The 23,584-nt window shown below is 42.2% G+C and overlaps 1 protein-coding gene across 3 annotated transcripts in view; it reads right to left on the reverse strand.

Annotated features, from left to right (window-relative positions):
- GABRG3 (gamma-aminobutyric acid type A receptor gamma3 subunit) overlaps positions 1 to 23,584 on the reverse strand; it is a 411,112-nt gene that overhangs the window by 327,156 nt on the left and 60,372 nt on the right. For all 3 annotated transcript variants that reach the window (XM_018563074.1, XM_018563082.1, XM_018563090.1), the window contains exon 3: positions 3,943 to 4,010. In XM_018563074.1, coding sequence (XP_018418576.1) covers positions 3,943 to 4,010 — 68 coding nt within the window. The remainder of the gene's footprint in view (positions 1 to 3,942; positions 4,011 to 23,584) is intronic.

The following is a 23,584-nucleotide window of genomic DNA, read 5'->3' on the forward strand; positions in this document are numbered from 1 at the left end:
GGCAGACTCCACTAGCTGAAACAGGATCAAATATATATATATATATATATAGACACACACACACCTAAAAAGGTCAATTGGGTCTTTTCAGATCACAGTGAATAGCCCTAGCCCTACAAACTGCAATTCACTGCAATGTCTCAATGGCAATATACAGCACTGAATAGAGCACTGTATACAGTGTAACACTGTATAGCTCTGTAGCAGTACAATAGCACAGTAAAATAGTACAAATCTCTCTCTCTGCCTAAAAACACTTGCAGCTTCCCCTTACTACAAACTCTAACACACTGACAAAGGGCTGTTGGGAGAGCAAGTTTTATAGTAAGGGGCTGGGACTTTGGCCAAGAGCCATCACTGACCAAGCTATTGCACCATATGGTCGTGCAATAATTTTTGCCAGTGGTAGAACATCACACAACATGATTCTTAGTGTATAAAAAAAGGATTGTATAAAAATTGTATATTCACATTGTGGACAGCCATGGCCATCTTTGCACAGGTTCACCATATGTGAAGAGGTGTCCCTCTTGTGTGACATCCTTCAAGCATTTTAATATAAGATTACATGAGTCATTTTAACGCCACTTGCTGGTTTATCTCACAATAACTTATTAGAATGGTCAATGCACAAAAATAAGTATCCATAAAAGGATATCATGAAATTAACACCTTTTTCTTAATTTGGATTTTATTCCCAATGACTTCTTTTCCTGATCTCTTCAACAGACACCTCAGAAACTATAAGTTTCGTTTTGACTTTTATGTGTGGTTGTATGGTAAGAATATGTGTTAAATGTGATGTGATGTGTTAAAAATACCACATCATTTGGTAAAAATACTGAAAGAAATTGTCAGGAACGTAGAACTAATGCCCATAGCATGAGGAGGGCTCGAGTTACTACACGCACTATGCAGAAACGTGCATAGTGACAGACGAGCAGTAACATGTGCATGTGCAACGTGCGCATAATCACGTGCAACGTGCACGCGCCCAGTGCACGAATTGGCGCCAATCGGCCTATTTAAACCCCAAGTAGCAACTGATAGTTGCTGGAAGATCTCAGCTGTACCTGTACCTGTGTTCCTGTATCTGAATCCTGTGACTGACCCGGCTTGCTCCTGTTTCCTGCTGTCTGCTGCCTGCTGCCTGCCTTCTGACCTCGGCTTGTCTAACTATTCTCCTGCCTCCTGATTCGGCTCCGACCTGTCTGTTTGGTTCTGACCCGGCTTCTACTGACCATGTCTACCATCCGGATTCTCCTGGCCTGCCAGCCACTGACCCAGTCTGCCTAAAGCCTGCATCCTGCATCTGGCTGCCTGAATCCTGCATCTGGCATCCTGCATCCTGCTGCCTGAATCCTGCATCTGGCATCCTGCATCTGGCTGCCTGAATCCTGAATCTGGCTTCCTGCATCCGGCTTCCTGCATGCTGGATCTGGCTTCCTGCATACAGCTTCCTGCATCCTTACCAGCAGGTGATCAGCATCCACAGGCACTGGTGTCTCTCTACGTCCGTGTGCTACCTGTGCCATCTCCAGGGGTGCTCTGACGAGAGTTACAAAAGGAGCCTCCCTCATCATTCAGACCATACCAGGTACGTGACAGAAATATAGTATTTGAACTGGGAATGTCAGGTAAGACCTGTGTAAGCTTTAAGTCAATTTAGCTGGAGCTTACTAGATGCTAAGGAATCTTTATTGTCCATGTGAAAGCGTTGGGTGCATGAGAAGCCAGCAAAAAAGCACCAACAATTTTGCATGATAAGAAGTACCGTATTTTGCGGTCCATAAGACGCACCGGACCATAGGAGGCAGGGAGGTCCGGCGCACCTTATGGAGCACTCGAGACTGTAGCTTCTGTCACAGCTTCTATGACAGAAGCTGTGACAGAAGCTGCAGTTAGTGACCGCTGAGACAGGTGGCGCTGTGATTACAGCGCCACGGTCTCAGTGATGACACAGAGCAGGCGAAGAACGTCTATTCTTCGTCTGCTCTATGGTTATCTCGATCGTCGCCGCTGCTCGGCTTTAATACGAGTGATCTCATTAGATCACTCGTATTAAACGAGCAGTGGCTCCTGCTGCTGAACTCGATCGCCGCCGCTCGGCTTTAATACGAGTTATCTCATTAGATCACTCGTATTAAACGAGCAGTGGCTCCTACTACTCGCCCGGCGCCCGAAACTGCATGTCTCGGGCATCGGGATTCGCTCCATAAGACGCAGGCACTTTTTCCCCCTCCTTTTGGGGGAAAAAAAGTGCGTCTTATGGAGCGAAAAATACGGTAGACTGTGTCAGATGCTCTCCATACTTGGAAGGTATTTCTCTTCGATCAAAAAGGACAATGGAGAAGTGTAGAGCTCAATGCAAGGTCTGTATCCACAGCTGGGGTGGAGGTGCTTAAGTAAACCTGTTGCTTTGCCTTGCATGGACAAACCACAGTTCATATTAAAGTGGACCTTTACCCCCTTTCACTAAACATCACATTAGCTGATATGAAATCATGTTACATTCATTAGTTAAACAACGATATATTGCTTTTACTTACAATTACTGTTTCCCCACTTCCTGGTCCTCTTAGGCATTGGTGATGCAGCCCTTGCCTAACAGATGTATCCTGGGAAGGTTATATCAGCAGTGCTTTGCTGGGAAATCACATTTATAAACTGCAAAATTTCGCAAGAGCTCAGGGCAAGGCATTTTTCCACTGACATTATGTGCACGGTCACATGTTCTAGTCACATGTGCCAGATTTCAGGAAGTAAAGGGAAATGGCTTCAGTTTCTCTTAGTAAAAATGGAGACGATGAGAAGAAAATTAAAATAATGTATGCAAAGAATAAAAAGCCTGCCATTATCTAGTATTAAGGGTGAAGTGCCTCTTCAAGTGAAAATGACACATTTTACTTAAGTCCTGTGTAATAAAAATGGTTCTGTTAGAATGGAAGGCCTTGTCTGCTGACTACCTATTCAATGATGAAAGTAAAACCTAATACTAACTTCCACACATATTGTAAAAGAGAAGTAAGTTAAAGTAATGCTACATTCCACAATGAACTATACCTATCACTTATCCTCTCCTTCAGCTTTTTTATCAGAGGATAAAAGAGCTTTAATTATTAAATAATAAGGTCAAGTTAAGACATTACATCTGTTTGCTTTGGTGTCTCACATAATTCTTCCCTGAAAAACTTCTCAGTAGTTAATGATTTATGTGATTTAACACACTTTCCACAGAGGAATCACATTATACATTTTTAACCACATTTTCAGAATATCAACACAACAAATGCAATAGCAATTAATATTTGAGAAACTGAGTAATTCAATACAAAGTAAGGACTGTGTGGTGTTAATTTACTTAAGGGTATTAAACCTTCCATTACCCTTTTGCCCCCACCTTCCTGAGCTGAAGTAGACCACCTCTCTCCTTCCAAAGCTCTATACTTACTGAGTTCTTGCCCAGGACAGTGGGGTTGAGAGACAGATCAGATCCAGCTTTACTGAAGTCTATAGGGTTCTACTGTGCATGCATAGACATCGGTTGAAGAACCTGGCCCAATAAATGTATACATTGCAGCAGGCTTTGGCAGCAGGAAATTGGTAAGCATAGTACTTTGGAGGGAGCAGGGCTACTTTAGTTGAGGGGAGTGTAAAGAAGGTAAAGGGATTTTGTTTGAAGGTTTCCTTGCCATCGAAGATTTTGTGTATTCAATTATCCCAGTAAATCTGTTCCAAACATCCACATGTAAGGGAATTTCCAGTTTTTTTGCATACGAGTTGATTTTTTTGAAGTAAACTGGGTAAAGTGTAAAGGTTACTTTTTTTTAGTAAATTATCCCTCATGTGGCTATAATTCAACACCATTTTTTGAGATTCACATAGCATGTTTTGTGTAGTATACTATCATTAAATATTAAGTAGAATGTAAAACGGTCTTACCATATTTATTGAAGACACTGGTCCAATGCTGTTAACATAAATGTCCACATCAATAACAGTGGGCTTAACTGTGAAAAAAGAAAATAATATATATGTAACCTAAGTTCACCACAGGCAACCCTTAGGCAAGAAGAAATGATCACAGTGAAATAACAGAAGAAATTTTTTTACACAGAATATGTACATACTATAGTGAATTTCTACCACAATTTTGCTTAGATTTATAAAGCGGTTCTAAATGCTTTCACAAAATGTACTTATTTACTTGAAACTGAACTCCAGACAAATATAAAGGCACAAATTAGTGCAGCTCTGTAATCATTAATACATAAATAAATGGTAATATAAGCAGTGTAAATGCCTGAATTTGTCTTAAACTAGCCTCTTGCAATCTACTGTACAGGAGACCTCAGACCGGGAAGGGAGAATCAGCACAAGGAGCCAATCAGGTGTGCTGTAGTGCAAAGAGCTTACTGATAGATGGCGAGAGCAAGATGAAAGAGATGAGCTCATCAGTGTGCTGCTTTTTCTTCACCATCCAGTCACAGGGCGGGGGTGCAGAGGAGTCAACATGGTATTTTCGGTACTTTCTGCCCTGATCTGGAACAACAGTGCAGATATGAAGCCCTGACTTCAGTCTCACTTTTCTAAATTGAATGCTGTTCCAAGATATTGGGGTTGATTTACTATAGGCAAATAGGCTGTTCACTTTGCAAGGAAATTTGCACAGGAAGTTTCCCCTTAGTTTAGTGAATGTGGGGAAGCTCTGCTTACTTCCATTACCCAATCATGTGCAAGCAAAAATACAGTTTAAAAAAAAAAATTCCTTGCACATGAATAGGTATTCTTTGCAAAGTGAAATTTCACTACCTTCATCATGCTAAAGGGAAACTTCCCCTGCAAAGTGCAAATTCCCTTACAGTGTGAACAGCCTATTTGCCTTTAATAAATCAAGACCATTGGTTTAAAAATGAATGAAGCCTCAACAAACAGACAACTATCATTTTCAGTAGGGATGTCCCGATACCGATACTAGTACCGGCATCAGGGCCAATACATGGCACTTTCAGGAGCACTTGTACTCCTGAAAATGCCCCGATGCATAGAGCCGATACCGGCCCTTTAAACTTTTTTCAAAGAGCTTCGGCCATTGACCCGCATAGTCCCTCCCCCGGAATACCTCTCCACCAAACGCAGGCTCCCTCTCCGCTCTGACCTCTCTGGACAGAAGTGTGACAGCATGGTGGGTGGTAAGTGTTCTGTGAAGTGTCTCTTCTCCCTGCTGGTGCTGGCTGCAGTGGCCTGTGTCCCTTACAATGTGTCCCCTCCTTTTAAACTTGATGAAACTTTGCTTTTGGTGATATATCCCAATGTTTGAGATGTCCGTGCTCCTTATGTGTAATGCAGTCACCCGACGTACACAGCAGTTTTCACTCTCATTGAAAGAAGAGAATGTCCGTTCTGTATGCTCACGGGGGAGGAGAGGAGAGAAGCTGTAAATTTTGCCTTCACACAGAACGGACCTTCTCTTCTTTCATTGAGAGGGAAAACTTCTGTGTACGTCTGGTGAGGGCATTATTAAACACATAAGGAGCACAGACAGTTGACACTGAGATATACCACCAAAAGCAAATAGTTTAATCAAGTGGAAAAGGAATGGACACATGTAACAATATCCAGCCTGCTATTGGATATTTTAAATTGCAATAGCAGGCTGGCAATTGTATCCTCCCATTGCCTGCTGTCAATCAGCAGAGAGGACTTGATAGAGAACTTTGTCTTCAGTTCCCTCCTTTGCTGATTGACAGCAGACAGTGGGTGGGTACAATAGCCAGCCTGCTATTGGCTATTGCAATTTAAAATATCCAATAGCCACTGCCTGCTGTATTTACATTCAGTGAATCCAGTGAAGTGCAAAAGGTGACACTAGAGGTCTAAAAGACCCCTAATGTCACCTTAAAGAGAACCTGTCACCTCCAATGCACGCAGCCCTGGTGCGAAACTGCCCTAAAATCATTCGTCTGTATTGTTTTAGAAAAAATGTCACATGTCCCTTTAAGAAAAAGTATCGGTACTTTACAATACACACAGGGACCATGGGGAACAAATGTAGCCACCCTCCAGAAGGAAGGACAGGGTCAGCATGAGCATTAAAGGAGAACTATGAGGTGAGTGCTCTTCACTCACCTCATAGTTCTAGCCAACCTGTGACAATGAGACTGTCACAGGTCGGCTCAGTAGATCGAGAAGTGAGTGAACATATACCGGCGTTCGTTTACCTCTCGATCCTGTCACAGCTCTCTGCCTGCCGTGACTGGGGAGGGGCTGGATCGCTGACTGGTGGATCGGACGGGGAGGAGGCGGGTACAGCTGGCTCTGCCTCTAGACAGGCAGAGCCAGCTGTCACTCACGCAGCTCGGCGGATCCAGACATAATTGTCGGGATCTGGTTCAGCTGCAGCATCTCAGTATACTGCAAGCAGCAGCTCGCGGTATACTGTGGCGTCTCAGTATACTGCGAGCTGTAGCTTGCGGTATACTGAGCTTAGGGTGACGGGAGGATGCTAGTTTGTGTCCTCCTGTTACCCTTAGGAGAACTATGGGGAAAAGCCTTAACCCCATAGTTCTCCTTTAACTCATGAGTTTAGTGTCACTTTAATTTTTTGTCCTTTGGTTATAAGTGCAAATGAAGTGTCCTTTTTAAAACAAATGAGACATGAAATAATACATAAAACATGAGAAAGAAAAATTGCGGACAGGCAGGTAGGAGATTTTTGGCAGAGACTTACAGTCTCTTGCTATAAAAAAAATCTGCCTGTCAGCAATTTTTCTTTCTCATGTTGAGATAAAATAACTCCAGACGCCGCAGCTAAACCAGATCCCGACAATTATGTCTGGATCCGCCGAGCTGCGTGTGAGGGAGTTACATCATGCTGATTGGCCAATAAAGACGCCGAAGATGCCGAACCCTGAAGAAGATTGGGAGAAGATGGTAGTGGCAGTGATGGAGGGGAGTGCAGTGCTGGAAGGTATCGTTTTGCAAGGTAAGTTGGCCATAATGTGCCCATATGCTGAGCACATTATAACAAACACCACTGCAGCACTTGTTTTTAAACCCACATAACTTCCGCTTTAAATACATCTTTAAGCACCAAGAGGAAATGGTGTAATGTGGGGAATATCTGACATTTTACATGTGATCTTTTCATGCTATTGTTTGTAAAACCCACAGGAGAAACAACACAACTGCCGTTGAAGGGTGATAATAAGTATGTACATGACATAAAGTATTAATAATTAGAAACACTCAAGTAATAATGTGCAATAAATTGCATCAGCAACCCAATCAACAACATAACTGGTAAGGGTGGTATGCCTTTCTTACACCCACTGCTTACCTCACTTCCCTATGTATACTCGTAAAAGAGTGAAATAGACATAGTAACCCCACAAAAAAATGTTTCCTTTTGGATCTATTCAGATTTTTATTTTTCATTCTTCGGATTTCGTATCCGAAATTCGATTCGGTTTGTTATGTGGATTTTGTATCCGTGCAAATTTTCGTTTTGCAAAGATTCACAACAGAAAGTCACATGCCTGTAATGCAACCCCAACAGACCAAAAAAATCTGATTGGCCAGAGAACAGTCACATGCCTAAAATTTTGACAGATTCAAATTTTTGTTGAACATTCGGATTCATTGGCATTCGGACGTGTTCAAATTCAGAAATTCGCAAGCATCCAAATGTCAGAATTTAATGGAAATCATGCGAATATCCATTGGGAACCAAACAAAATTACATGTCTAGAGTAGAATATGGTACACACAGTAGTTAAGAGTCTCTAGAGTCTACACATTGCCGCTCCTTCTTGCTTTATATATGTTTCTTAGCAACTGTCAATTATTCATACAAGCTTAATCGTTAAAGTTATTGAGTCATAAATCCCTCTATTTAATTCCTGGATTTTCTTCATTAATTAATTAAATCCATGGTGATTAGTTAAATTATTGCTTGCATAAACAATAAGGAAAAAGGTTATTATTTAAAAATAAAGTATGAATGTGTTTATGGTATACATAGTTCCCCTCGGTATACTTCATATTTTTGTCTAGTGAAAATATTGACTATGGATGTTTTCAAGATAAAATTACAGTTACAACATATAAACAAATGCTCTAAAATATTGAGTGTTAATTACCTCAGTTAACTTTGTATATTGTTTTTTGATCATTTTAAAATTATAGCTGACAATTCCCCAAAATGCTTTACAGAAGTAAATAGGGAATTTTACAATTGTTTACCTGCCAATTCATAGGAACAAAAATCTACACAATAGACCTGATTTGCCAAATTATGCAGTGAAATAGCCACAGTGAAGCAACACGTTTATTTCAAACATCCAACCATGGGCAAGTAAAGCTCTACTATAAATCCCATCATGCCCCTGCCACTGGGAGTTATGCTTGTGGCTGTCAGTCTCCCAATGCTTGTCAGACTTCTAGTGGCAAACATACAAAGTGCCTCAGTTGCCTGTTGTATGGGCTTTTTCCACAAAGCTAACACACCTGGATCGGGATACCTATTTTCAAATAAGTGACAATTATTTTCAGCTAAGTCAAATGAGATTTGAAAATTTATAGTCACAGGGCTAAAATAGAGGTCCTTATTCTTGTGTTGAAGCTTTGTAACTAGAACCTTATGCATTCAAAGAAACAATGACCCAACTTTTTTGGCCATAGTTCTCCATAGGGTAACAGGAGGACATTTACTATGTCCTCCTGTGACACAAAATTCAGCATATAGCGGGCTATTGCCTGTTATATGGTGACAGCACACCCCTACCCGATTGATGGCTGGCTCTGCCTCTAGAGCTGTGCCCGCCCCCCCTCCCGATTCGTCCCTCCAGTCAGCACTGGAGAAAGGATAGGGGAAGGGGGAATCCCTGCGTGAAACGGTGACTGAGAGTCACTGCTCTCTGCAGGGAGAAGATCGGAAATTGGCATGTGATCACTCTAATTATCGGGACCAGGGTATTTCCCTCTACCCAGAATTATCCTTTAGAGTGTGATAACAAGAACATGCCTTATAGATCCTAGAAACCATATCTAAATGCCAGGGATGCATTTAAAAAGCAGCAATACAGGTGTACCATGGCCATACTACTGCTTGAGGAAAAGAGATATGCAAGTTTAATGTGCTGGTTTAAAAATAACTGCTCAGGCAAGCAGGAAGGGACTGACCAGCCTGTAACTTTTGCTATAAAAGTTAAGACTTGTATATCAGAGTTCCCTGGGTTTAAATTAATCTTAATTAATCTTAAATTAACTTTTTTTTTAAACAGAGATGTGTTCCGGTAAGTGCTTTCTTTAGCCTGTCATGTAACAAGATTTGTAGAGGTACCGGCACTGAAAAGTTATAGGTTACTCATGGAATAAATAAGAAGTGCATGCAGGCACCTCAGAATGCTTAAACATCATTCAGAGTGTCATTTAACAACATTTTCACAGTGGAAAGATTTGTTTTGATCCTTTAAAGTGCACCTGTGCCCAGACTAGAACAAGTCACCCCTTGACCTGTTTAGTAAACTTAATTATTCTCATAGATCACAACAATGATTCTAGAAATGGGTTCCGTTTGTTTTCAACAGCACAGAAACAACTGCTGGTTGTTTACACTAGAGAGTTGGAAGGCTGCCTAAATTCTGTTCACCTAGAAAAAAAGCTAAGATTGTGTTGTGAACTTTCATAAATTAATCTTTTCACAACGCTTATAGATACAGAGATGAATAAGTGCTAGTTTTAAAGTGTGTTTACTGCTTTTTCAGAATATGTAAATACTCTAGTGTGCATAATATTGGAACATGTTCACTTAAAATCATTCTTTTTTTCACTGAAACACCAAAAAGTGTTGGGTGAATGTACTGTAGCTGGAAATTTGTTTGTAACCCTTTCTTATTGAAGACATTTTAAGTAGTAATTTAGTTACACCAGTCACATGTCAGAACCCAGTAACTCCCTATGGGCAGGCAAGCAGGCTGCTCATCTGCTATGACACATCTCTAAGTTTTTATCGTGATTATCATGCACTCAAATTATATTTTGAGATGTGCACTGCTAAATTGTTGCTTCATTTGTATACAGTAATGGGAGAAGTTTTTCTGCATCCATTTTTCTTTGAAATAGTGTCCTGATGACTGAATGAATCTGTTTCATGTTTCAACACCTATTACTTTTTTCACTACTCTCCTTTTCTGTTTTTTGGACTGTTTCAGTAATTATGATCTTAAATTAAAATGTACGTTAAGCCAAACATAGTCATCTAGCTTTGAATAGAGTGAGAAAGGATTCGAATTCATGTCAGGTATTTACTGCTATCTGGGGATTGGTTAGAAACATTTCCCCTCACTTCCTGTCCTGCTGCCAATGGTGCCAGGAAGTGAGGACAAATCTGCAACAGGGACACATACAGAAATAGAAATCTGATTGGGACTATAGACTACTTTACTAACAAAAAGCATTTCTATTTCTGTCAGGGTTGCTGTTGGAGAGTTCGCTTTACTTCCTGTCTGGTAAAACTTTATCAGTAGGACAAGAATTAATGGGCAAATCTCTATAACTGAGTCCTGGATAACAGTAAAAACTCAAAAGGGTTCTAACTCTTCCCCACTTTATCCATAAGTAACAAAATATGTTTTGGCTGGACATATACTTCAAAGCATTATCTGTGCAGCTATAAGCTTTATTATCTATGTCCATGATTCACACAGCCTAACATCTCAAAAATCTCCGTATATCCTTTAAATCAGCGGTTCTCAACCTGTGTAACCTCAGGACCCACATTTGTCCTTGGTCATTAAGTCGCGACCCAAATCACACTGTAATGGAACAAAACAGCATTGGGGTACCACGTGTTCAGCTGCGGGCGTACAAAGTGTGGGTGGGAGGTGCATTTGGGGTACCATTAAAATGAATAGCAATGCAACACACATGCCACACCAGAATGCATGGTTGGTGCGATTGCGTGGTACAGTTCAAAGCACTATACTAGTGTAAACGGGCCCTCAAAAACGCTGACATACATACACAGACACAAACTCACAGACATTCACATACACACTCCCAAAAATGGTTTTATTTTTTTAGGTCGACCCAGTTTCTCTTCCTTACGAGAACTACAGTGGATCCTCAGCCTGGGGTCCAGTGTGGGCTGCTGTGCTGTGACAGAGCTCCATCCATATGTGCATTGCTTGTACAGCTCCTTGTGCACCCTGTAGAGGTGCCGGGAGCCAGAATGTGATGTCACTCCGGTCCAGGCACCTCTACAGGACACGTGAGGGAGCTGAAAGCAATGCATGTATGGGTGAAGCTCCCTCGCAGCCATACCCCTAGACCACCCCACCTCAAGCTGACACTCTGCGCCGGCAGCCTATTTTGAATGGCTGCTCAGGCATGAGAACTGACAGTGCTGCACTAGGGGGCGGCAAAGGAGCCTCACACCTAGAAAAGTGGAAGGCATGTGGCGACCTGCTGAACATGGGGTCGCGACCCACTTTTGGGTCACAACCCACCAGTTGAGAACCAAGGCTTTAAATAATTCCTTTTTTGAGGAGTGAAGTACAGGTTAGTGTAAGTGTAGGCCCCTACGGAGGCTGTCCTCCCTGAGCCCAGAGTGAAGACAGATGCCCTCTCTGGGCTACTGCAGGACGGCCATCTGACAATTACCAAAAAGCTTTATTTCATGTAATCATGACAGCACTTTTCTTATTTGACAACTTTAGGAGTGTCTGTTATAAGCACTAAACTGAGTCAGGAGAGCTGTCAGCTGCACAATGAGGGGAACACTTCTTCTAAGAGAGGAAGAGAATACTATACAAATAGCAATTATAATAGAGTATACAGCACTATTCTTACCTCTCCTTTCTTTATCCAAAACTAAAAAAAAAAAAGTTTTAGGTATATTTCTACTTTAAATATCTGATAAAGGTTTGTATCCAATTTTAAATAGATGGCATAATATAACTGTGCCACCTAAACATACCTTGTGAATGCTATTCAAAATAATTGTTATAACTGCCCTATTTGTTTCTTCTACAGTGATTTGCAAATTGCATTGTAAATCTGGCAACCGGCCCTTTCCTTTTGTCTGTCTTTGTTAATTTGGTTTGCAGAAAAAGCTAAAATTGAATGTCACATGTTGTACATTACACTGTATGAGGTTTTATTTAACAGATTATCTCTCAGTCACACAACACGAGCTATAGTATTTCTAGTATGCGCTTTTGTATTTACCATTGTAGCAATTTGTGCCAAAAACTAATACAGGGAATATTACTCCTCACAGTCCTTAAGAAACACAGTGCCAGCTATTTATTCTTGAATGGACATTATATTTTAGCATCAATAGTTTTATGCATTGCCTACTGTGTTCCCATCTAATCCTGTAATAGTGAACAACTGTGTCATATATCCCCTCACAGCCTGTGTTTTATAACACTCACACCATCCAAAACTAATTTCTTTATTTTTATCTCCTGCTTTCCAGTTTATTTTTCTTTACGAGTGGAAATGGCACTATTTAATACACAAATAATGCAACAAAACATAACTTAACAATAAAAAAGCAAGGGAAAAGTAAACATTAAGAGTCTGAGCAGCATTTTATTTATTACTTTTATCAAAAATTGGGGAATTAATGTATGGGCGTACCTGAGTTGTAAACAACGAAAGATTCAGTCTAACCTATAGGTAAATATAACAGCAGCAAGGATACATAGACTTCTTTAGCATATAACGATGGCTCCACTTTATATTTGAAAAAGGTCTTTGATTTAGGGGAAAAATTACTAAAGGTTTATTTTCTGACCATTCATATGAAATTCCACCATAGTACATAAAAATGGGGAATACAAACAATTCTTAAGAGTGACTTACGGCTGAGTAATACAATCTAAAAGTTTAATGTGAAGAGCTATAAATTGTGTGAATGAGCTGAATACTAATGACAAAATAATTAACTGTGCTGACAAATATTAAATATACACAACTGTCGCTTAAAAATGGAACAGACCGGGGCGCTAGTGAGCAGCCGACTAAGATGGTCCGCATGTTAACTCGGCTCCACACCACCCGGACATGTGAATCGATATATCGCCGACCAGAGGATTTCTCATAGCCCAGCTCCTGAGCCCTCGAAACCCCTGTCCCCTGAGGAACCGGATCATGGGCAAAAACTCCGGATCGCGAGCGCCCTCAACTCCCGCCGCGACCCGATCAACAGGTAAGATGGCGCCTTCTTCTCCAGCCCCGGAGCACCAGACATCTTCACAGGAACTTTTGGCCGACATGGACAGCTCCTCCAACGACGGAACACCGTCGCAGTCGCCGTTACCGTGTACCCAGCCCGAACCGGCCTGCAGAGATGCTATGATTCTGGAAAAATGTAAGCTGCTACTACAGCGGGAATTACAGATGGCCACTGACAAACTCGCCACCCTCCTCTCCCGTGATATCAAGGAACTGGGATCTAGAATCAATGAGATGGAATACAAAATGGATGATGTGATAACAGTGATTGATTCTCACGAGCAAGAACTCGAGACCCTAAGATCAGATGTCTCCACCACGCTCCTGAAACTAGAGGATTTGGAAAACCGCAACAGACGGGGGAATGTGCGCCTAAGCGGCATCCCGGAACATATCGAGGACCTCAATGCAACAGTAACTGCCATGTTCCAAGAGCTCCTACCGGACCATCCAGTTGAGAGGTTGGAGCTGGACCGGGTTCACCGGGCGTTGGGCCCTAAACGCTCAGATGGCTCCCCGAGGGATTTTATTCTCAAAACCGGCCTACTACAAGACCAAGGAAGCGATTATAAAAAAGCCGCAAGGGAAAAGAGGGATCTCGCTTTCCAGGGCTTCGAGTATAAGGTCTTTTCTGACCTGGCGCCACAGACACTCTTAAGGAGAAAGGCCCTGAAACCCTTCTTAGAGGCCTTGCAACGGCATCGGATCAAGTATAGATGGGGCTTCCCTCTCAAGGTGTCTTTTTCTTATCAGGGGCTCCTGAGATCGTTTACGTCTCCAGAAGAAGCGGGCCCTCTCTTGGAATCTTTACAGCTTCTACCCCCCACGACCACGGAGCAGATGACAGCCCACTCCCAACCCAGGCAAGAACGCCACCTCCGGCCTATAAGGGAGAACCGCTCCCGCACCCGCCGCGGCCCACCGGACCGGAATCAATCACCATCAGGACCCCAGGAGGATACAGCGGGATGAGGGTAACACCGACCACTATGTCTTTTACCTCCTGGGAGTAGAGCCTGTTTAGGGCCTTGTCCCCTCATGTTACGTCGGGGGGGGTTCTTTGCCTCCACCAGGCACTGCTGTGCGGAGGTCTAATTGAGTGGCGAGCAGTTGACCCCTCTCATCTCCTCTGACTATCCCTGATGTGGCCCGTCTTCACCGGGACCACTAACGTGACACTACTGCTGGTAGTCTTGACTTATCCAAAGTTATTAGGCCCCCGGAGTTTGGCCTACAACGAACATGGCGCTCACTTACTCTGGCCTGGCACCGTAAACGCGTGGACCCTCCCCCATCTCAGCCACTGAGACTCCCCACTAATGCAAGACCTTTTTGTCTGGTATACCGAAACAGTCAGCCGGGGTAAATTCTACTGCTGCCTCTCAAGAATGATCGAGGGCCGCGATTGCTAGGCCAGGCCAGACAGGTTGACTGCAGCAGCCATGTATTTCACCGTTCTACTGACGTTTTATTTCCATGGTTCGGTTCATAAGTTTGTAACCGCCCTACTCACCCCGACCCCAACTTTCCCTGGTGCCTCCCTAGCCTGAAACCATACACTTCACATTAATCCTCTTAATTCCTATTGAGCAGTCCACGTCTGGGTGGAAAGAGCTCCCCCAAACTAGTAATACCCTTGGGTGTTACTGACCTCTGCAATTGCAGAATGTTACTACTGCAGAATGTAGTGTTGTTACTAACTGTCTCTCTCTCCTCTTTTCTTTCTCTCCTCCATCTACGGTCTCTGTCGATCCCTACCCCTTTGTGGTGTTGGGCCTCCCTGATGGGCCGCGGACCCCGCGGTCTCTGCCTCCCTGGTGGGTATGTAGTTAATACACATGCTGGTGTGCTCTGTTGCCATGATGTCTAACTTTAACATAATCTCACACAATGTCCAAGGGTTGAATGCACCCAACAAACGCAGGACAGCCTTTAACTATTATGCCTCCAGGGGCATACACATAGTGAGTCTACAGGAAACCAGGTTTTCTGATTCCTCTAAGCCCAAATACTTGCATAAACATTACCCACAGCTATTTCAAGCAACGTTCAGGGAAAAGAAAAGGGGAGTCCTAATCACGTTCCACAGGAACACCCCTTTTACGTGCACACGAGAAATTGCAGACCCCACGGGTAGATATATTTTTTTACAAGGCAAAATTTTTGACACGAAGCTTACCCTGGTAAATTACTATGCCCCAAACTCACGTCAAACCAATTTTTTCACACACCTCTTGGGAGTCCTGGAAAAACATAGCAGGGGCACGATAATAGTCATGGGAGACTCCAACATGGTCCTTAACGAAATACTAGACAGGTCGGGCCCACGATCAGCTCAGATGCCGACACGCACGGTGACCAATAACCCTCCACTGAACACCCTTTTGGTTAACCACAATCTACTCGACGCCTGGCGGGGAAAAAACCCTAACACCAGAGACTACACATTTTATTCTTGTCCATACGATAGTTTCTCCCGTATTGATCACATTTTTGTGACTCAGAACTTTCTTTCCTCCGTGGTCCGGTCTAACATACTCTCAGTCCCCTGGTCTGACCACTCCCCGGTCCTTCTTAGTTGTAATTCCCTGGTATCCCGCCCGGCGGGGTTCACATGGCGCCTAAATGACTCGTTACTCTCCTATACTGACACAGCGAATCTAGTTGAATCCTACATCACCAGATACTTCTCCGAGAACGTCTCGTCGGTGACCTCTCCGATCTCCCTATGGGAGGCCCATAAGGCCACCCTTCGGGGCGACCTCATACAATTGGCCTCACGTCGGAAAAGGGAGAGGGAAAGTAAGATCCAATCGTTAACCAGAGATTTGGGGCGCCTGGAGGCGGACTGGAAAGCGCACCCCACAGTGGCAGCACGCAAACGGGTCTACTCAACAAGGGTGGAGCTGAACCTCCTGTTGAATGACAGAACCGAGAAACAGATAAGGTGGTCTAAACAAAATTTCTATGCCAGAGCCAATAAACCCGGCTCAATGCTCACAAACCTCCTCCACTCCAATTCAAAGGGGGTGCGCCCAATTCGGCTCCACCTCGCGGATGCCTCCATCTCTGCGAACCCGGCCTCCATTGTGTCTAAATTTGGTTCTATTCTAACACGCCTATATGGCAAACCCCACACATTTAACATACAGGCAGCTGATGACTTCTTTGAAGGCCTACAGCTTATGACCCTTAACGACTCCTTGAAAGCGAAGATGGAGGCAGATATCTCCCTACAGGAGGTACACTCAGCCATAAAATCACTCAAACCACAGAAATCACCAGGCCCTGACGGATTCTCTGCTCAGTATTATAAAAAATATTCACACATATTAGCCCCACACCTGACAGCAGTTTTTAACCATTTAAAATCAGGCGCGAAATTGAACCCTACTTCCCTCCTGGCATAAATAGTCATGACACCCAAACCTGACAAAGATGACTCGGACCCCCATAATTACCGACCCATCTCCCTACTAAACGTAGACACTAAAATCATTTTGAAAATCCTAGCCGTCAGACTTAACACCTTCCTAGAAAATCTGATTCACAGGGATCAAGTGGGCTTCACCTCTAGACGCCAGGCCTCGCACGCCACAAGGAAAATCATACAATTGATCCACCATATGCAACAGTCCAGCACTAGAGGAATGCTTCTGTCATTGGACATACATAAGGCTTTCGACTCACTTTCCTGGGACTATCTGTACTACGTCCTGGGAAAGTGGGGCTTCCCTGAATCATTCATGCAATGGCTTGGAGCACTTTATGATAACCCATCTGCGTCCGTCAGATACTTACAACACATGTCTCCCCACTTTCCAATCCTACGGGGAACCAGACAGGGTTGCCCCCTCTCCCCTATCCTGTTTGTCCTGGCGATTGAGCCTTTGGCTCAGTCGCTATGGCAAAATCCCGATATACAGGGTGTCCCGGTGGGGGGAATTCCCCCTTCTCCCCCCGATAGAGATCCGCCTCTACATTTCTTCCTACTTATTTCTTTCTACTTCTCTCATTGCTCCTTTACTGACCATGATAGTACGAAAATACCTGAAGACCGAGTCCGAGGACTGTCACACATTAGGTGGCGGGCACTGAACTCGGCCTTATTGACCAATCCAATGGTAGTCTTAAAGATATACCACATTTTGCTACAAGATTGATATATAGTAATCTACTATTTCCAGATTTTTGTGTATTTAAGATCATCCTAAGAGCTTCCCGGTTTACGTAATACAGGTCGAGAACGCACATTGTCAGCACCTTCCAGCGACATTTGTTGTAACCATCTCATTATTGTGATGTACCTTCTATACTGTTACCTTGTAAAATAAAAATTCAATAAAACCTTTGTGGAAAAAAAAATGGAACAGACAAAATGAAGGCAGCCTGACCAGTACTACATTTCTTCCAAACAGCCAAACATTTAGGACATATTCCAAATATATCAAATAATTTTTGCACACATCTGCCATGAAGTTAAAAATAAAATAATACAGATTTAAACATTAACAGTTCTACAGATGTGGCAAATAATATGTGGATTGGCAAAGTGATTTAACTAAATTGGAAGTTGTTTCAAAACAAATTTTCCATTTGTCTTTAAACTGCATTTAGTGCTGCAACACAAAGCTAAGAATGTTATGATAGAGCATGAAAGGGTAAAAATGGTGTCAACTTTTAATTGCCATATATGTGGCCATTTGAGAGATTTTTGCTCTCCCCAGTGGGTATAGAGGTAGCAATAAAAACACACTTTCTAGCAGAATTAGAAAGAGTTTGAACCTGCTAAGATTTCATTGCTTAAGGAGAAGTGGACTCAAATGTTTAACCTGTAAAAATAAATAATTGGTTGGGCTTAATGACTTGGGTTTGGCAGCCCTCCACAAAGTGGGGGACTCCCTAAAAGATAGCATTAAAGCTTGATAAATCCTTGTATATAGAAGCCAAAAGAAAGCCAAAAATCTGTCTCAAGAGTCAAAAATGTTATATTGTTACAATCACATGTCACAGTAGGAAGACCAAAGGAATCCAATATGTTTCAGGGCCACATATGCCCCTACCGGGATTAACCAATGTAATTAAAAGTATCTATTGGTGTCCAAGTAGAAGCTCCTGGTTTTAAATCTCAACAGGAAAAGCATATTATTAGGTTTCTGTGCTTGCATCTCGGGCCAAGTGGAAGTACACAACACTCATCCTGAAATGCAGTCACAATGACCTAATCATTTTCTACCGCAGAGCTATATCCAGAAACTTTTGTTTTGAATCCAATAGTTACTTTTTGTTACATTGTTTAAGCCTTGATGAAGGGGTGATTTGTGGCCCCCGAAATGTGTTGGCTGCCTGTTGGGACATGTGATTATAACAATAACGAATTTTGGACTTGGAGAATTTGATTGCTGTATGTATCCCCAAGAGGGAGGGTTCTCCTTACTGTCCAGGTAATGGGTGTCAGGCGGAGTAGAAAAAAGTTAAACCCCCATTATGGGAAAACAGATAGTATTTAAAAAAATATGAAAAAAGGTCTCATTAACAAAAACATAAACAGCATTCATAATTTGACAGAAGTTTTAACCCTTGCTATGCTCCCCAAAACAAATAGAATGTTTTGCATAGACTTTCAAGAGTGTCAGCCAAGAGCTATTCAGAGCCTTCTAGATCAGCTAGTTTGGGTCAACTTTGAGTTTAAAATGGCATATTAATAAAAACTCAAATAGTAGCTGTAACAATACAACTTAAAACTATATTTATTTGTTCAGACAAGAAAAATTACAGGCAATCTGAGTACATTCCTATGCATTGGAGCATACTTAATAATATAATCTAACGCGACCATATAATTGTCTCTGAGAAAACTGGGGCCTCTAATAAACAATAAAATAGGATCTCTAGTGACCAATTAGTCAAGTTTCCACCAGGATAGCCCTGAAATTACAATCAAAACATTGACCAAAATAGAAACAGCTTAATAGTCACTCTGTACTTATTCAGAATATTAATACCATCATTACTGTTGCTGCACCAAGATTAAATATACATAACAATGTATAGCAGCAGCTGTTTCATTACAGACTGTCAACTGCATATTGACTTGACAAGGTATATTGTTTTTACATAACATTCCAAGGGGAAAAAGACAAGCAAAATAGATTGTTAGAAAAATGTTAAATACATATAAATTACCAAACAAACAAATTAAATACTGTAGTAGTAGTCTCTGTAAGCGTAATAGCAAAAATAAGTAACGGTAATTTATTAAAAAAAAAATAGTCAATCTCCAGACACTGAAAACAAATGTTCAACTTTAAATGCCAAGATGGATTTTTAAATTAAAAATATTTCTTTATTTGCAATCTGACCATGCAGGGCATAACACAGCTGTAGAATCTAGACGTTTCATAACTGAACAATTTGCAAACATTTATTGTTTTCTGTTTTAGATGAACTGGGTTTAAATGGATGTGCACATTAATACAGATTGTTTTATTAAAGCAGGCCTTGACTGAAAATGCAAGGTCTGCTTATTGTTTAGCCTGTGATCACTTCAATAAACAATGTTTTATATATATACTGTATATGTGTATATATATATATATATATATATATATATTTATCATAGCCCAGTGAGTGGTAATCAGCAATTTCATACATTTAACTGTACATAGAAGCACACAAATAAAAATAAGTAATCAAATAATGTGAAAATTACACTCCAGGTCTAGCAGGTCAAAAATAATCCACAAAAGTATGCAGTAGTATCAAAATGGAGTCTAGCAGGTCAAAAATAATCCACAAAAGTATGCAGTAGTATCAAAATTTCACCCTTTAGGTCTGGTAGAAATGTTAGGGCAGACTCTGTGACTGACATCAGGCGGGTGCATTAGCCAGCCTGCTATTGGCTATTTCAATTTTAAATCGCTAATAGGAGGCTGTGTTTATTTATGCCCACTGCTCGATGTAAACATTGCATCAGGGAGTTTTTTGTTTTTATTTCATTGGTTGGCCGTACTGGAATTAGTTTGTGGACCATTTTTTTAAAGAAATCGCGTGTTGTGTTTTTTCGTTCAATTAACCACTGCTGCCACCGACATAGGGCATAAAGTGGAACACAACTGCTTCCAGCAGGCCACGTCGGTAAGCCTTATGTTGGTGGTTTTTTATTGTCCTATTATAAGTTTATGGTCGCTTTAGTGACCATGAACTTATACCAGAACGGTTCCCTGAAAGTCCCCTGCAAAATAATAGCTGTCATCAGCGGCTAATAAGCCACTGATGACAGCTATTAACAAAAAATCTGGCATCTGACAGCTTCTTCTTCACGCCTGGAGCCGCTCCAGGCTGAGATCTAGTTTCCTCAGATCCCCACAGCTCTCCGCTGCTTGAGGGAGCAGGGATCTGAGCAGATCCCTGCTGATCACTCCAGTGTTTCTAAATAACTGGAAACACATTGTAAAGCCTCCCTTCTCTTATCTATGGGAATGGATCGCAACTGCGGAGTTTCATGGATGGGGATCAGTTGTGCAGCTGAACTCTGTTGCCCTGTATTTGATTAGGCGGGTCGAGAGCTGCTTAACATCATACTCCCCTTGGCAACAATGGAAGTGCCACTCCTCTGGTAGTTAGAGAGCAGGGTATGAAGTTATAGCACACAGGGTTAATGGCTGTGAGCAACAGCAAGGAGTTTAGCTAGCAGGTGTATGAAGTTCAGTACAACAGCAGTATCACACAGGGTTAACGGCAGTGATCAACAGCAAGGAGTTTAGCTAGCAGGTTTATGAAGTTCAGCACAACAGCAGTATCACACAGGGTTAATGGCTGTGAGCAACAGCAAGGAGTTTAGCTAGCAGGTGTATGAAGTTCAGCACAACAGCAGTATCACACAGGGTTAATGGCTGTGAGCAACAGCAAGGAGTTTAGCTAGCAGGTAATGAAGTTCAGCACAACAGCACTATAGTAGTGTTCTGGTAGCCAGGAGGCATAAGCCTCTACTTGCGGTTTGTTTGGTGGTCAATGGTAGAGCCCTGAGACACTTGGATCTGATGACCTGCTTGTGGCTGATGATCCCGAAGGGCAGCAAGGCAGACACTGATTGATCAGTGTCCTGCTACAATCAACAGTAGGACGCCGATCAATCAGTGAGCAGCGGCTTTAAGCCGACTGCTCGAATGAGGTGGGCGGAGTTCCAGGGCATGCCTGCACTACTGAGTCCCCGCTACAAGGTGAGGGGTTACAACGGCGTGCCTGCTCAGGACGGCGTTGGAGCCCGACAGTGGACCGTAACCCGGTACGTCTATTACACACATATTACTAGGGCATACAGTGGAACACAACTGCTTCCAGCTGGCAACATCAGTAAGCCTTATGTCGGTGGCTTTTATTGTCCTAGTATAAGCTTATGGTCGCTTTTGCGACCATAAACTTATACCAGAACAGTTCCCCTGACAGTCCCCTGCAAAATAATAGCTGTCAATATAGTATTTAAAAAAAACCTAGGACCATAAAGCTACTTTTTAATTGCTACATATTATTGTGTATAATCCTCTGTTTTTGCAGTGCATAGACCCAACAGTCCTTTATAGGAAGACCTTTTTTTACTTTCACCTAGTTTAAAAAAAAATCAGTAGGGGTTCAGATTTTTAGGGTCTGGGGTTTGGGGTTTAGGGCTGGGGTTTAGTGTTTTAGGTCTATTTATTTTATTCATGTAATATCACTTAGGGTATTTTTCACAAGGCAAAGCTGCCCTTTGTTTGAAGCACACTACTACATTTTTGTGGGGTACAGTTTAGTGCACAAAATCACCATGTTGTTAAGTGCAACAAAGCAAGAAATTCTCTCTACAGCCATATCTGTTAATACAGTTAAGCAATCCCCTGTATTTAGAATATCAGGCAGGCCTAGAAGGAATGGTAGAGGTTCTGTATATGTAGCTAGTAGGACAGTAGCGAGCAAAATCTACATCAGAAAATGAAAAAAATCACCTAAACCATATGTTTCACTCTTTGCATTGAGTATCCTATGGACTATTGGGTGTCCAAGCTGGACCACTAGCAAGAGCTTGCAGAGTACAGTCTGATTTTTATTTCCCAATAAAACCCACCTGGTCTAAAAATGTGACTTACAAAAGATGCTTACAAAATGTGCATCGAGTTCATAAATTTTTTGAAAATATACTCTTGATTAAAAGCTACCTGGTGTTTCCCCCTAAAGATGTGGTTTAGTAAGTAAAAGTGTTTTAATGCTGTGTGTTGATTCAGTTCAATATTTCTGGCTTTGTTCTGTAAAATAGTACACTTTAATTTGATTTCTTGACTGAAAATCTGCCTGGTCTCTCCCAGTGAGCCTAGTAAAAGTTTTCTAAGGAGTCCTACAATATTTCTGCTTTGTAACAGGGTGTTAAGTCTCTACTCCAATACATCTTGTAGGATGTCTGTTGCAGTTTTCTCAGGCACCACTAGATGTGTCCTTTTAACTCTTTCCCTCCCAACAATGCAAGGCATACAGCTAAAAAAAAAATGTTCCCAGCTGGCAAAGTCAGTATTCCTTATGTCACTTGTATTCACCCTCCTGCAATAAGCTAATGGTTGATGTAGTGACCATAATCTTATAATAGAAGGGTCCCCCTGACTGTTGTTTGTAAATGAATAGCTGTCATCAGTGGCTGAGGAGCTGCTGATTACCGATATTCATATAAAATCAGACCCCCGCCACCGCTGCCAAAGCTGCAGCCACTCTGCATCTCTCTCCTTTATACTGGGTGCCAGTTGCAAGCTTTAGTTGGTGTCCCCTCTGATCCCCGCTCTCCTTGCCTGTACTGGCAGAGGCAGCAGGGATCACTCAGGACACAGACTGCTGCAGTCGGTGCCTAGTGGGGAGTAAAATGCAGGTGTGATGGGCTGGAGGGGGTGGAGCACTTCAGGACACTGAGTGGAGGATCAGCAAATATGTGAAATAAGTGATCAGTACTGATCACTCCGGTGTTTGTTCATAAACTGGGTAGATAGATCCTATCCCATTTATGAATGAACCGGAAGTACTACACATCATTTCCTGTTCATTCATGACTGGGGACATAGTAAACACTTTCTATCTCCTCAGTTTATGGGTGAACAGGAGGATTTTTGCACAGAGGCTTCCCATCCATTCATAACTGGGGAGATAGTAAATATTTACTATCTCCTCTGTGAATGAACAGGAAGCCTCTGTACTGAGTGCTTCCTGTTCACTGGGTGCAGGGCTGCAGGGAAGTAGACTGAGGCTGTCTTTAATCTCTTTTTTTATTTCAAAACAAAAATATCAGGGGACTGGTTAGAACCCCAATATTTGTCCAAAGCCCCTA

The sequence above is a fragment of the Nanorana parkeri genome, unplaced genomic scaffold, assembly GCF_000935625.1.
Source record: "Nanorana parkeri isolate BGI_ZX_2015 unplaced genomic scaffold, ASM93562v1 scaffold21, whole genome shotgun sequence".
Classification (NCBI taxonomy): Eukaryota; Metazoa; Chordata; class Amphibia; order Anura; family Dicroglossidae; genus Nanorana; species Nanorana parkeri.